Raw genomic sequence first — 14068 nt, 5'->3', positions numbered from 1 at the left:
ATAGCGTCTGTAGCCCCACCCACTTCCGCGCCATTCAAAACTGTCTGTTACTTTCTGGATAGCCCTCTTATTTCATGAATTTAATTGTGTAAGCAATGTTTTGACATGGTGTGAATCGGATAACTTGGATGTTAGTTGTTGCCCACGTTTCCTTTGAGGTTTTTCAAACAACTCTTCTTGCAATGTCCCTCTATGAGGGGTTACCTAAGCTACATAATAGTGAAGTTTTATGCATAATGTTCATGGGAAAAGTCTTATGTCAATGAGTTCAAAATATACAAAATTGATAAACTACCCAAATATTAATACCTTGTATTAGGAGAACAACAGCATCATGTTTCTTTCAGTGTTGGAAAGAAGTCGTTTTTATTTTCTTTAGTATATTAGAGAGCTAATTCCAGTGGTAGATTTACCAGTAAGTCCGTTGCTTTGGCCCAAAACAAATGAAAATACAGCACTGACTACACTTACTAAAGTAAAAGTGACCTTTAAGCCGTTGGTCCCCAGGTTAAGTGTTGGAGAGGGCTTCTTAGCCCTAACTTCGCCTGGTAAAATAAGACATTCTTTACTTCTTTACTTTTACTTTTAAAGTACAAAGGCATGTCTGAATATAAACGGCACAATTCACACCTGCCCAACTGCAGCCTTTGAGGCAATGCTAGATCTGCTATCATTTCACCTTCATGTGACGAAAGAAGCAATTGCCATAAAGCTAAGTCCGATACACAAATTTGTTCCAGAGGACCTGAAGGGTTACATGCTTATCCTGAAAAAGGTAACGTGGGATGTAACGTCTATTTAATTTACAGACATCATGCCCATTTGCTGTAATTTTGAGCATACATACACATTAATTTTGCCAGAACGCCAAGAGTAAGGTGCAAGTACACTCAAAACAAAGCCTGGATTGCTTACTTGGTACAAGGATGCATCTATAGTTAACGGAAAAGCTGGAATGGATGTTACAGGACCTTATGTGAGGTTGCAAAATCACTAGAAACACAAGCTACAGTCTTCCAAAGAGAAGTCTACGCCATACAGGACCTCTTCTTGGTGTATCTAAAAGCCACCTAATGATGGATATCTGACAGTAGGAAGATAATAACAAGAACAAGATCTGAAAAATACATCAGGCAACTTACAAGCAAAACTGTTCATGAGGTACTTGCACAAAAGGACCAAACAAGTACTCTCTCTCAGCAATGCGGACCTAAGGTCCCTGACAGCTATCCTCAGAGAACATTGTGGCCCAACTGCCATCAACATAAGCAGCCTGTGTGAGGGGCCAGAGACAGCAGTTACCTCTTTGACTCATGCAAAGCTGCCTCTTGCAAAAGGTTCATCCACTTTGGCAGAGTTACTATGCTACCTAAAGAAATGGCAAATGTGGCCCCTAAAAGTAGCTTGCCCTTTTATAAGAGTCTAAAATTCCTCTGGCAAATACAGTATAGTTATCACAGTAGACCAATGTTGATCACAGTGATGGGTGGATAGTAGTGCCTAGCAACCCTCTCTTTATAATTAATGACATATAACAATTCTCAGCCTACAGGCCACAGGTTCAAAGGGGTGGCAGACTAGAGGCTTACTTTTATTGCTATTAATAAATTTTATATATATCTATGATTAGATTGAATATACATGAGAAAATGAGGTTAAGTAGGCAGTTGACTACACTTTATGGTATGTCAGTTTTAACAATGATTTTATCACATGAAGATGAGATCCATGCACAATGGTGTAGGTGTAGTCTTGAGTAGTAACTATCATTGCACTAAGAAGGTAGTGTCTGAATCAGAATCAGAATCATTTTATTGTCGTCCAACAATTACAAAATTGTATTGACAAAGTCAAATATGATATTAAAAATATCACTAAGTAGGCCTACAGAGCCTAAAATAAATACAATCTATATCTATGTTAAAAGTTTAAAATTGTTTAAAATTTTAAAATTGTAAGTCACTAAAATTAGCATAAAAAATCTCATCTACAGAATAAAATGTTTTTCTCTTGAGCCACTCTGCAACAACATTCTTAAACCTACCAGCAGAAATTGATCTAGCACTTAATGGTAACTTATTGAATAGCCTAGCTCCGGTTATTGCATAGTTCTGTTGAGTTTTACTTAACCTAGCATATTGCACATCAATTGTATTTTTAATTCTAGTGTTGTGTTCATGGTTAAAGCTTCTAAGATTGAAAGAGTCGAGATTTTCCTTAACAAAAACTAAACTGTGTAATATATATATACATGGAAGCGTAAGTATACCCAGTTCTTCAAAAAATGGCCTACAGGACTCATTGTCGCTAATTCCTACTATGCAGCGTATGGCTTTCTTTTGCCACTTAAACACAGTCTTGGCTCCACTAGAGTTGCCCCACAGTAAAACCCCATACAGAAGGTGTACATTAAAGAAAGCGTAATATGCGCTAATGACAAGATTAAGACTTGTATACAATTTTAGTTTTTTTAGTAGAAATATTACTCTTGCCAATCTAATACATAAATGGTTTGTATGGATTCCCCAGCTAAGCTTTGAGTCTAAATTGATACCAAGTAGTTTTACAGACTTATTTACAGAATTACGTAAACTAAAGACAATTTCCTCGGTCTTGTTATTATTCACAGTTAATTTATTAGCAGAGAACCAGAGATAGGACCTTTCCCTCATATAGCCCATAACGACATCATTTAATTTTGAGTCTCTGTCTGATGATAACAGAGTAGTATCATCAGCATACAAGACAACCTTACCAGGGACAAATTTAGGGAGATCATTAATGAAGACAGTAAACAAGAAGGGGCCCAAGACTGAGCCCTGGGGAACCCCGCTTGCCACCCTCTTAAGTCCTGATCTCTGGTCACCTACTTTGACAAGCTGAAGTCTATTGCTCAAATAAGACATAATCAAAGACAAAGCATTGTTCTCCAGACCATAATATTTCAATTTTTGAATGAGTTCATCATGAGGTACAACGTCAAATGCCTTACTTAAATCCAATAACACAGCAGCTGTTTCTTCCTTATTTTCAAAGCTATTCAATACATAAGATACGATATTTTCTACAGCTTTAACAGTTGAAAGATTTTTCCTAAACCCATACTGAGATGAAGAAATCAAATTATTGTACTCAAAGTAATATTCCAATTGGTTTTTCACAATAGTCTCTATTAACTTTGATATAACGGGTACTAGGGCAATAGGCCGGTAATTGTTTAAATTCATTTTGTCACCCTTCTTATGTATAGGTACTGTTATTGTTATTTTAAGGCACTGTGGATATATTCCATCAGTAAGCACCCAGTTTATCAGCTGTGTTAAAGGATAGATTATAGCATCTAATATTTCCTTTAATACAAAGTTAGAAAGTCCATAGACATCTTCTGATCTGGAATTACTTAACCTATACACAGAACTATATACATCTCTACTATTTACAACTGTCCACTTAAAACTAGATAAGCCAGGGGGTTTAATACCTGACGATTTCAACATATCAACAGAACTTGCTACATCTAAAATATCACAGTTATTTTTTAACACATTAACAACATTAATAAAAAAGCTATTAAAATCATCAGCTGTTATTGGGATTTTTTCTTTGGCTTTGTTAGGCACAAGACCTGTTTCAGCGTTTATAACTTTCCATGCAGCTTTACATTTATTGTGTGACTCAAAAATAAACTTTTCATTTGCTCTTTTTTTAGCCAAAATAATTTCCTGCCTATACATTTTCTTAAGCCTACCATGAATTGCCATGCACTGAGGATCAGTCCTTCCTTTTTCATGACTTAAGTCTAGCAATAGCCTTATTTCCCTTAGCAGAGGAGTGTACCAGTTCAACTTTAAGCTTTTTGACTTATATCTAGGCCTACTATGGTTGACAAGACTTTTCTTTGTTAGAGGGCATGATTCATTTAAACAATCAGATAAAACTTGCAGAAAAGTTTGAAAAGCTAACTCAACATTAGTTACTGTTAAAAAAATGCTATCCCAGGTTACAGATCTTAACCTATGCTTAAGTCTATCTAGACAAGGTTTGCTCAAAAGCCTATGTGTATCAAATGTACAGTGAATATTTTGAAAAGGTTCAGAAGATGAGGTTAGGTGTTGCATATTATAATTTAAAAGTAGTGCACAATGGTCAGAAAGATGAGGTTGGATAATTTCACAGGTGAGCATTGAGGGGTGTAGGTTAGTGAGTTAGTAGTGTAGAGTTAGGGGTGTAGGTTAGTCTTGTAGTGGGCACCTGACATACAGCAGCTGCACCGGTTTCCCATGATTTGTGATTTTTTTGCTCCCCTTCCTCATTATCACATAACCTGCTGATACACTAGTCAACATGTTTGTATGAAGTAGGCTGTTTTATTCTAAGTTGAATTAGTTGTAATTATAATGGGTTTAGGCCAGTGGAAAAAATGTGAGTTGTAATGCAAGTTTGTTAGTGTTTTCAAATTTAATGAGTTTTGTGAATTGTATTTGAACATTAGTGAATAATCGAACACAAGTCCAAATTTACATACTGACAGTGGAGCTTAAAAAATAATGTAAGTTGAAAAACAGCTAAGGATAATGCTTACTTAAAGTCACTTCAAAACACTGTTGAGGTAAATGAATATTTTACAAGTTTAAAATCAGTTTAAAAAATTATTGATCCTAAAAATATGACATTAGAAAAGGTTTTTGATTGCAGCATTCATGAATGTGAAATTCTAGTCTTAAACGGTTCAGATATCTAGTGATAATTATGAAAATGCTGTTTTATATAGTAAGCCTAGATATATTGTTACCACCTGTATTGAAGTTCTAGATTCAGATTCAGATACAATATTCCCATGAATTTAATAGAAGTACAATATAAAATATCTGATTTTTATTTATTAGACCACCTTTTTGGGGACAGTTAACCAACAACTAAAGTGTGCTGCAGCATTTGTCAAAAATAACGGACTATGACTTACCAAATTTATGAAGATAAGACCAGGTATGCCAATAAGACTACGTTCTTTACTGTTTCAAATAACTGACAACAATAAAGAGACTGGCCTGACTTTATCCTGAGAATAGATTTAACACATTAGTCTTATGAGAAGCAGACTGATATAGATTTACTCTCTCAAAGCACTAGAATATTTTTAAGTTATAGGTATAACGTCAACCCAACTTGTTTCTAATGGTTTTACTTTGAATATGCCTATTTAGTTTATTAATATCTAGATTTATTCCTTACTCCCCAGTGTGGTGAACTGTTCTATCAGATTCATTCTCCCCAAAAGCCGAATCCTAGTTACACCACTGTATGATGAATTATATTTTGATAATGGTATTTCCACACTCGATGAGAGACAGGACATGATTTTTAATACTGTTTTATATCATAATCAACAATATTTTCAGTGAGCTAGACTAAAGATCAAAAATTTGTTTTGAGCACAATGAAATGTATAGTTTCTTTGTCAACTTATTTCCTTGAAAAATGATACAGAATTAATCTGCTGACCTTGCCTTAGATCTCGGAGAAGACTTATTCATTTCAAGGCATTTATAAAGCCACTTAATCTAAACGTAAAAGAGCCTAGTGAATTCATGAAATGCAACAAAAGTTTATTACTTTTCCCTACATTGATGTAGTTCTGAGAATCGTTTATCCACGATGTCAACAAATGCTCTTGTTCGAGAAAATTCAGTATGTTGCAAAACAGCATTTTACAAAGAGATCAACACTGTGCATATTTAACCACAGATGCCAAATTATAAAGCCTGACTATAGTTTGAAGGCAAATGTAGGAATGCTATCTGAAATAAACTTTGACAATGTTGTTAGGACATTTTCGTCAAAGAAAGCAAGAACAATTTATATGCTGTGACTTATATATTGTTTACTCTTCTCCACACTAATAATTTTCACTTTCTTTGGTTATTCATAAAAATAATGCACTTGTGTTTCAAATTTAATAAAAATGTCGTTCATAATTAGTTATTTATTTGTCACCTTTTGGTATAACAATTTTCAGACAATTCAAACAAGATTTTATAAGAGGAGGGATGCAAACTTTTTGCGCCTAGGCTTGAAGCAAATGCTTCACCAAGCTTATTTCTAGCATTAAAAAAAAGTGGATGTCATAAGTATTAGCTATTATAACATGTGGGATTTTACTACTATAACTACTTTTTTTAATACCATATTGAGTTTAAAATTGCAATTAATTAATTCTGTTTATAATTATTTATTGTACATTCTTCACTTAAAACTACTAAGAGGCTTGTTAGTGAAGTTTTTTTAAAACCATATGATTTCTCTTTAAACACGATTTTTAGTAATTAACTCCATAAGAATCATGCATTACTCTAAATAGTCAATATTGTAATCTGTTGATACACAGAAAGTGTATGTCACAACATATCGCCAGCTGCAGAGGTTAGAGTCGGTTTCTCGATCTTCTGTCTTCGCCCACTTCAGCGAGACTGTTTCTGGTGAGTAGTGTTTTTGTGCTGACAGCTTGTTTTTCTCTGAAAAAAAAAACGTAAATGGATTCTAAATTCTGTTGTCTGACTAAATTGAAAATTAATGTAAACAAAAAGTAACTATGAAAAGTGATTGTAGCTTTGAATTAATGTATATTATTCATTAATAGATGTATTAATATATAATATACATTAATACATTTATTAATATATATAATATACATTAAAAGATTTATTAATATATTATGCTCTCAGTAATAAATTTTGGGAGCGTTTTTACTTTTACTGCATTTTCAAAGTTACTTAATTTTAATTCACACCTATTCTGATTTAGTCTTAACAGGAAAATACATTGTAATGAAATGTGCTAAATTTGTATATTTAACTCTTCAAGTGCCTGAAGTCTGGAGAATAAGGAATATCCCCCATTAAACAGTCGGTACAGGATCCACTCACAGAAAATGTTGAGTAAATTACCTCCTAATAAGTACCATTATAAACCACTTTTTCTTCAATTTTTAATCAAATATTATCAAAGCACTTTATTTTTTTAATATAATTATATGATTTAAAAAGAAATATACGTTTTATTACTTTAATGTCTAGAGTAAACTGTATTTGCACAACTTTGCTAGATGTAAGCCACTGCTCACCAATATAGGACACATAAAACATTTCAAATTCATTAAATTCATATGCTTGGGTTCTGAGCCTTTAACTTCCACTCTTCCACTTGTAGAAACCACAATATTAATTCTTATTATCTTCAAACAATAATTAATAATAAGTTGTATTTTTAATATGTTGGTTCAAAAGCTTTCTGTCATTGGTCAGAATATTGCAGTTGTGTGCCAGTCACAACTATCCCATCTGCAATATTTGAAACCATGATAGCAAATTAAATGAAATGTAAAAAAATTGTGCACACAATCACAAAATTTAATCATTTGAATGTCCAAATAATTTGTATAACTATTGTTTATAACAAATCAACCACTTCATGAATGTTATTGAATTTAAAACTTTATCAACCAATTAAGAAACTTCCCCAACGTTTTAGCTAGTGAAAAGCTAAATAAATAATACATTAATCATAACATTTCTGTTAATACAATATCTGCTTAGATTTAGCACTCTGTAGTTTTGGAAATTAAATTGGTTTATTAAAACAAAACAAAAAAGGCAGTAGAGTGTAGTTTAGTCTTATTTTGTACATTACATTTATTAAGGTCTATATACTTAATTTGTAAACAAACATTCCAATAATTATTGAATTTTATTTCTGTACAAATTGTTTCTGTATAAATGAACCATAACCTTAAAAATTTCCAATTTATATTCAAGGTTAATGTCCCTGCTCCATAATTAATTATAATTAAATCATAAAATATGATCCAATCAGGAGGGACAAACATCATTTAGTCTGATTCTACCAAATGAACTATCTTGATCCTTAATCCAAGCTATCCCACGCATCTAACTACCTGGCTAGAGTAATCAACAGGTCTAATTCATATGTAATTATTTATTATTTTAGAAAAACATTACGGTATGCTCTGATTTGTATTTTTTGTTATTAAATAAACTCTTATGGTCTGGTTAATAAAGAAAACATAACAATAGCCAGAAACTTGAGTGTTGGTCTCATGAAGTTTTTGTTTAAAATTATTATTACTATCATAATAATTTGTTAACCTTTAGGTGCTTCATCAATTAGAGCGTACAAAGTTGAAGACCAGTTTATGAAAACATTAGAGGACAGGGTAGATGCCAATTTGGTGTTCAGCTATCCTATAATGGTCGCAAACAGGTAAGTCTTTTTATAATACAAAAATACATATCTTTTTTTATTATTTATTCTTTGAAATAACAACAATTACAAATCATTTTATTCAAAAATGCAAAAACCCTATTGGGTTTGTATGCATTTCACTAAATGTACTAATTACTAATTCTATGCTTTAAATGAATTTGTGGTTAAGTCCATGCAGTTTTATTATAAGAGTAAACACCTCACCAATAATGCAGTTACAATAAAAAAACTATCTGAGAATGAAGTTTAATATTACTGTTTTGCAACATACTGAATTTTCTCTAATAAGAGCATTTGTTGATATCATCGATAAACGATTCTCGGAACTACATCAATTTAGGGAAAAGACCAACTTTTGTTGTATTTCATGAATTCACTAGGCTCTTTTACGTTTAGATTAAGTGCCTTTATAAATGCCTTGAAATGAATAAGTTCTTCTCCGAGATCTGAGGCAAGGTCAGCAGTTTAATTCTGTATCATTTTTCAAGGAAATAAGTTGACAAAGAAACTATACATTGCATTGTGCTCAAAACAAATTAGTTAAGCATGAAAAATATTTCACAACCTGAATACAGTATGTTTTGTCAAAAGTTCTAATGGATGATTTAAAAGCATACAAAGATTTTGAACAATCTTCTCTCAACTGCTGGGATGTGTGCAGCATGTGTAGTGTAGTGTGTTTTTTTATTGTGTATGTAACGGTATGGTTTTTGTTCCTCCTGGCTGGTGTTGTACTTTCCGTTATTTTGGACATTTGCCATTGGTTTTGTTTACAAAAATACTACATTGAGAGAATTGGATCTCTTCTTTAGTTACAAAAAAAATCACAAGGTATAAGGTTAAGTATACATACAATTATAAAACAATAAATGTATGGTGTGTGGCAATTAACTTGCCATATTAAAAAACTTGATAATGAATAACTTTTATAACCAGGGGCACACTACAGGGGGGGGGGACGAACAGGGCCTGTCCCCTCCCTCAGGAGCATTTTATTTAAAAATAATCGATAGCCTGATAGTTTATGTTCAACTAAAAATAATATTTATGTTTGAGCTTTGAATTCAATCGAAATCAAATGTATAAATACAATCTGTATATTATTTAAGAACTGTGAAAACACAACAGTCAAGTCCCCAAATCCCCTTAACAAGCTAAGAACTTAATTCATAAATAATATCATCAGGTGCACATCGTTGGAGGGGGGGGGGGAGAACAAATGGCAGTTTTTTCCCCCCAAGAGCAGTTTTTTTCGAAATTATTTATCGCTTGACAGTCTATTTTCGACTAAAAATAATATTTATGTTGGAGCTTTGAATTCAATCATAATAAAAATATATAAATTCAATCTTTATATCTATTTGATTCACAAAATACACGGCACTGCATGTATAATAATTCAATTTTATTCAAAATGCAAAATACTTGAATTTCACCATCACAGTAACTGCAAAATTGAGGTTGGTTCCAGATATTTCTTGTGCTCTACCTGTACCTGGTACTTTCAGTAACTGAGTATAAAATGTATTCGTACTGATTTCGAGTCATATGTTACAGAGTACTCCTAAAATGATATAGTTACATGTTCCAGCCACTGTGACTGCTAAACAAGTTCGAGTGCTTTGTACCATGAACAGCGTTAAAGTATCGTAAAAATACCTGAAACAATAAACTGTACCATATACTTTCGGTTTTTGGTAACTTGTACTCTGGGGACAGATGAGTATCTGGTACTGAATATCTGTTACAGTAGTCCCGACATGATTAGTTGTCACAGTAGTGAGTGAGTATCTGAGCTCTGAGTAGTTCTTTACTGAGTTAGTTTGTTATCATTCGCTGTCACTATGAGGCAATACCACCCTGGGCAGTATGGCGATTTGCGCATCAAAAGCAAGACATTGCTGGTTACACAGGAAATCAACAAAACCTGCTCAAATTAATCTGTGTTAAGACTTATTCATTTCAAGGCATTTATAAAGCCACTTAATCTAAACGTAAAAGAGCCTAGTGAATTCATGAAATGCAACAAAAGTTTATTACTTTTCCCTACATTGATGTAGTTCTGAGAATCGTTTATCCACGATGTCAACAAATGCTCTTGTTCGAGAAAATTCAGTATGTTGCAAAACAGCATTTTACAAAGAGATCAACACTGTAGTGGTTTAAAAATTTACATGCTCAAGATAAAGAATAAGAGCTCCATAATGTGACCAGTGCTGAATTTTGTGGACTACCCAGTCCTGGTCAAGAATGAAAGTTAAGATCGTAATTTAATAACAACTTTATCTTTATACTATTCTTAAATTTCATATTCAATTACAGTACACTTGTATCTATTTTGTATAAACATAGATTCGTCTTAACTGGATCACATGCAGTTTGGTTGAAAACACCAAAAACTAGTATTTTTCATTGCTGTTGATATAAAAACTTTAATATATTGTTAGTAAATAGTTTAATGGAAACGTAGAAATAAAAAGCTAAATTTTAATATAAGTTCCGTTATTGTATCTCTTTTACTTATTTTGTAGTCAACTTTCAAACTCGAGTATCTTTACTTTTTGATCCAAGAATAGACATCAAGATTTAGCTTTGGCCTTGATTTTGATTTAAACTTAACTACTTTCTTCAATACTTTGTTAATGTAATGTTTAAATTTTTTTTAGCCAGATACTCTTCATATAAACTGTATTTGTTGCAGAAGATTTTAATTATCCTTGTATAAGCTTCCTGGTGGTTGAGTGCTTTTACTGTAAACTTTGTACACTCACCTGATCGATCTTTGCCCTCTTTTTATTAGTTTAGAAGTACTAAAAATAATGGTTTTAGGACCTAATATTTCAAACATTTCCCGGAAGGAAAGGGGTCTCCTAGATCTTCCCGGTGTTCTGGACACCCCCCAGAGCAGATTTCTGGATGTGCCACTGTTTGTAACTAATACAGTAAAAGGTTGTACATAAAAAATCATGTAACCTGATAACAGACTAGTGCACTTTTGAGGTACTGATTATTGTGGTACAGTATGTTAAATTTAATAACATATCTTGTTATATCTACAAAGTATTGCAATTGTCATACTCTGGCCAAAACCATAAATTAGACACCAAAAACAAATCAATAAATTAATTATAAAATGTCTGGTTTTTCAGGTGGCTTGGTGTCCGACTGGAGGCAGTAGGAAATACATTAATATTTTTTGCTGCTTTATTTGCAGTTTTGAAAAGGGACACTTTGGATTCTGGGATTATTGGTCTCTCCGTCAGTTATGCTTTACAGGTTAATACAAAAACAATTTATTAGTTTTAATTTATTTAATGTTATTGCTCATAAAAAACAACATGTAATAAACCCAACTAAACAGTACAACTTAAATCAAACAAATTCATAAAATAATAGCCTATACATAGTAGCGTATAACTGTACAGTGATGATAAAATATGGATTTTAAAGGGAAATGTACTTTTTGGAGACATTACTTTTAATTAGTTTGGAATCAAGATGAGCAAAAATATTGATAAATATTTTGATTACATTTTTATGTTACTTTTTCAACATTTAAAATAAGTTTCAGTCGTTAAAATAAGAAACAAAAACTGTTTCTCTAGAAGATTGTGATCGAAAGTAATAAGTGATTTGATTTTTAATTCTGAGTTAAATGGAATAAAAGAGGCCTTATGGAAATTCTGATAGTACACAAAATTCAATATACATATATATTTCAGATCACTCCACATAACTCTATAATTTTTTATAACGTTATAGGTTATATTTATATTTTTAACCTAGTAAATCTTAATAAGTATTTTCCCAAGTTATGGTTTGGACACTTAAAATTGAAATAAACTGAAATAAACTTATTTTCAGATAGAAAAACCTTTAAGGATTAAAACAACACATTATGTCAAATTTCAAGATATTGTTATCATATTGTTACTAATTTATCTGCATTAACATAGATAGTTTCTTGCCTACATATTAAAGGTATATAGAAATAATTCAAAAAAAGTTTTGACATTAACAATCTAATGTTGTCTATAGTTATTGTAGATATGTACTATTTGAAATTTTATACCACTAATATAAGAACAATTTCTCATCAGTTATATATTTCTAAATATAAATTATGAAACTATTAATCTAATTAAAATATAAATATATATTTAAATTAGATTACGATATATGTAACAAAATTGAGTTCACATTTCCTTCGTTTGCACTCCAATAAATGGTTAAAATGTCATAGTCTGTATTCATAAAATGTCTATTTCATACAAAGATTTAATTGGACCCGTGAGAACCCAAATGCTGTGTCATCTTAGATTTCTATAATTCTCTGATAGTGGAACAGCAGAATATATGGCGGAGTATGTAAATATGGATTTATATGTAAATTGAGAGAGTTTGTATCATATATTGGTTTTATGTATTATCTTATTCAACTCTTTCCAATGGACTAATGTCCTGTTCTACTATCCTATGTAATAGGGTAAATTGGGAGTGCCAATGGCCGAGTGGTCTACGACATTGGACTTTGAGTCTGAGTTACAGGTTCGAGTCCTGTTTGTGACCATTGCATTTTTTATCAGTACCATCGACCTTGTACTGTATCGACTCTCCCCTATATTCTGTTTGATAAGATCCTCGCAAAGGCCAGTGGCCCATGAGGACAGGCAGAATAGGGCTTAAAAGGCTTCTCTTTTGAAAATAAAAGGAAAAAGGATAAGGAGGATAATTAGTATAGTGCAAGATAGAAAATACTGATATAAAATTGTTTGGCAGAATTTGGACCTTATTTTCTTGAACTCAGGCTCAAAGTAAAATGCTTTGGACCTTAGAACAACTGGCTTTCATTTAAATTGCAGCTTTACTTCTGAATTCAAGGGTTCACTTTTCCTACCATTCTCGCTCTCAAAATCCTACCTCAATCTCTCCCCTTCCCCCCTCCACCTCCTATCCCATGCAGCACAAGAAATCATGGAACTCAGTTAAAACGATGATGATATAATATAAAATTTTATGAAATATGGATGGCCTTGTAAAATCACTCTCAAGAGTTTTTTTATTTGAAATGTTTTGCCAACATGAATAACGTTTTACATATTGATAACTTACAGATCATTCCAAACTACAACACAATTTTATTGGTTTGGATTTTTTGTTTTGTTTGTATAATTTTTATTTAATAAAATACAATTTTTTCACAGCTCACTACAGTACTAAACTTTGCTGTGCGTACAACCTCCGACCTTGAGGCAGGCATTGTATCTGTTGAGCGGATTAAGGAGTACACAGAAATTCCTCAGGTAGTTTATATTTTTTATATATTAATTTTTTGAAGTGAAGATTAAGTTTAAATACAGGACTAATTATTAAATATAGGTTACATGTCTCAACAGGACTCATAATATTGCTGAAGTTTTAAAACAGTCAAAATACTCCTTCATGTAGTAAAATTATCCCTCTACTGACCAATTTTGAAGAAATAAAATCATTTTCTCATCTATACTTCTGTATGTGATATCACATCTCTTTTCAAATAAATTGTTTGTTGTTTTAAATAGTGTTGTATATCGGAAGTAAAATATAAAAATGTTAGTTACTAATTTGTTGTTGTAAGAATGAATATTTTTTCCCTTCAAATTTCAATCTGAACTGTCTCAGTAATTATACAGATTGCATATTTTTCTGTTTGTTTCATTTTTGCTATTCATCCAGTTCTATTCATCTTGTTATGATTATTTTAATATAAGTATTTAGGAGATACAAATATGCCTTTCTAATGTAAAGA

The 14068-nt window shown here is 31.9% G+C and overlaps 1 protein-coding gene across 1 annotated transcript in view; it reads left to right on the top strand.

Moving 5' to 3' along the window:
• Window positions 1–14068, top strand: part of LOC124357018 (multidrug resistance-associated protein 1-like) — an 80187-nt gene that overhangs the window by 41993 nt on the left and 24126 nt on the right. Inside the window, exons 15-18 of the mRNA XM_046808389.1 lie at window positions 6386–6476; window positions 8169–8277; window positions 11430–11556; window positions 13485–13583. Coding sequence (XP_046664345.1) covers window positions 6386–6476; window positions 8169–8277; window positions 11430–11556; window positions 13485–13583 — 426 coding nt within the window. The remainder of the gene's footprint in view (window positions 1–6385; window positions 6477–8168; window positions 8278–11429; window positions 11557–13484; window positions 13584–14068) is intronic.

Source organism: Homalodisca vitripennis, chromosome 3 (genome assembly GCF_021130785.1).
Source record: "Homalodisca vitripennis isolate AUS2020 chromosome 3, UT_GWSS_2.1, whole genome shotgun sequence".
Lineage (NCBI taxonomy): Eukaryota > Metazoa > Arthropoda > Insecta > Hemiptera > Cicadellidae > Homalodisca > Homalodisca vitripennis.
Note: the sequence above shows the minus strand (reverse complement) of the source record. Positions and strands in the feature narration are given on the sequence as shown.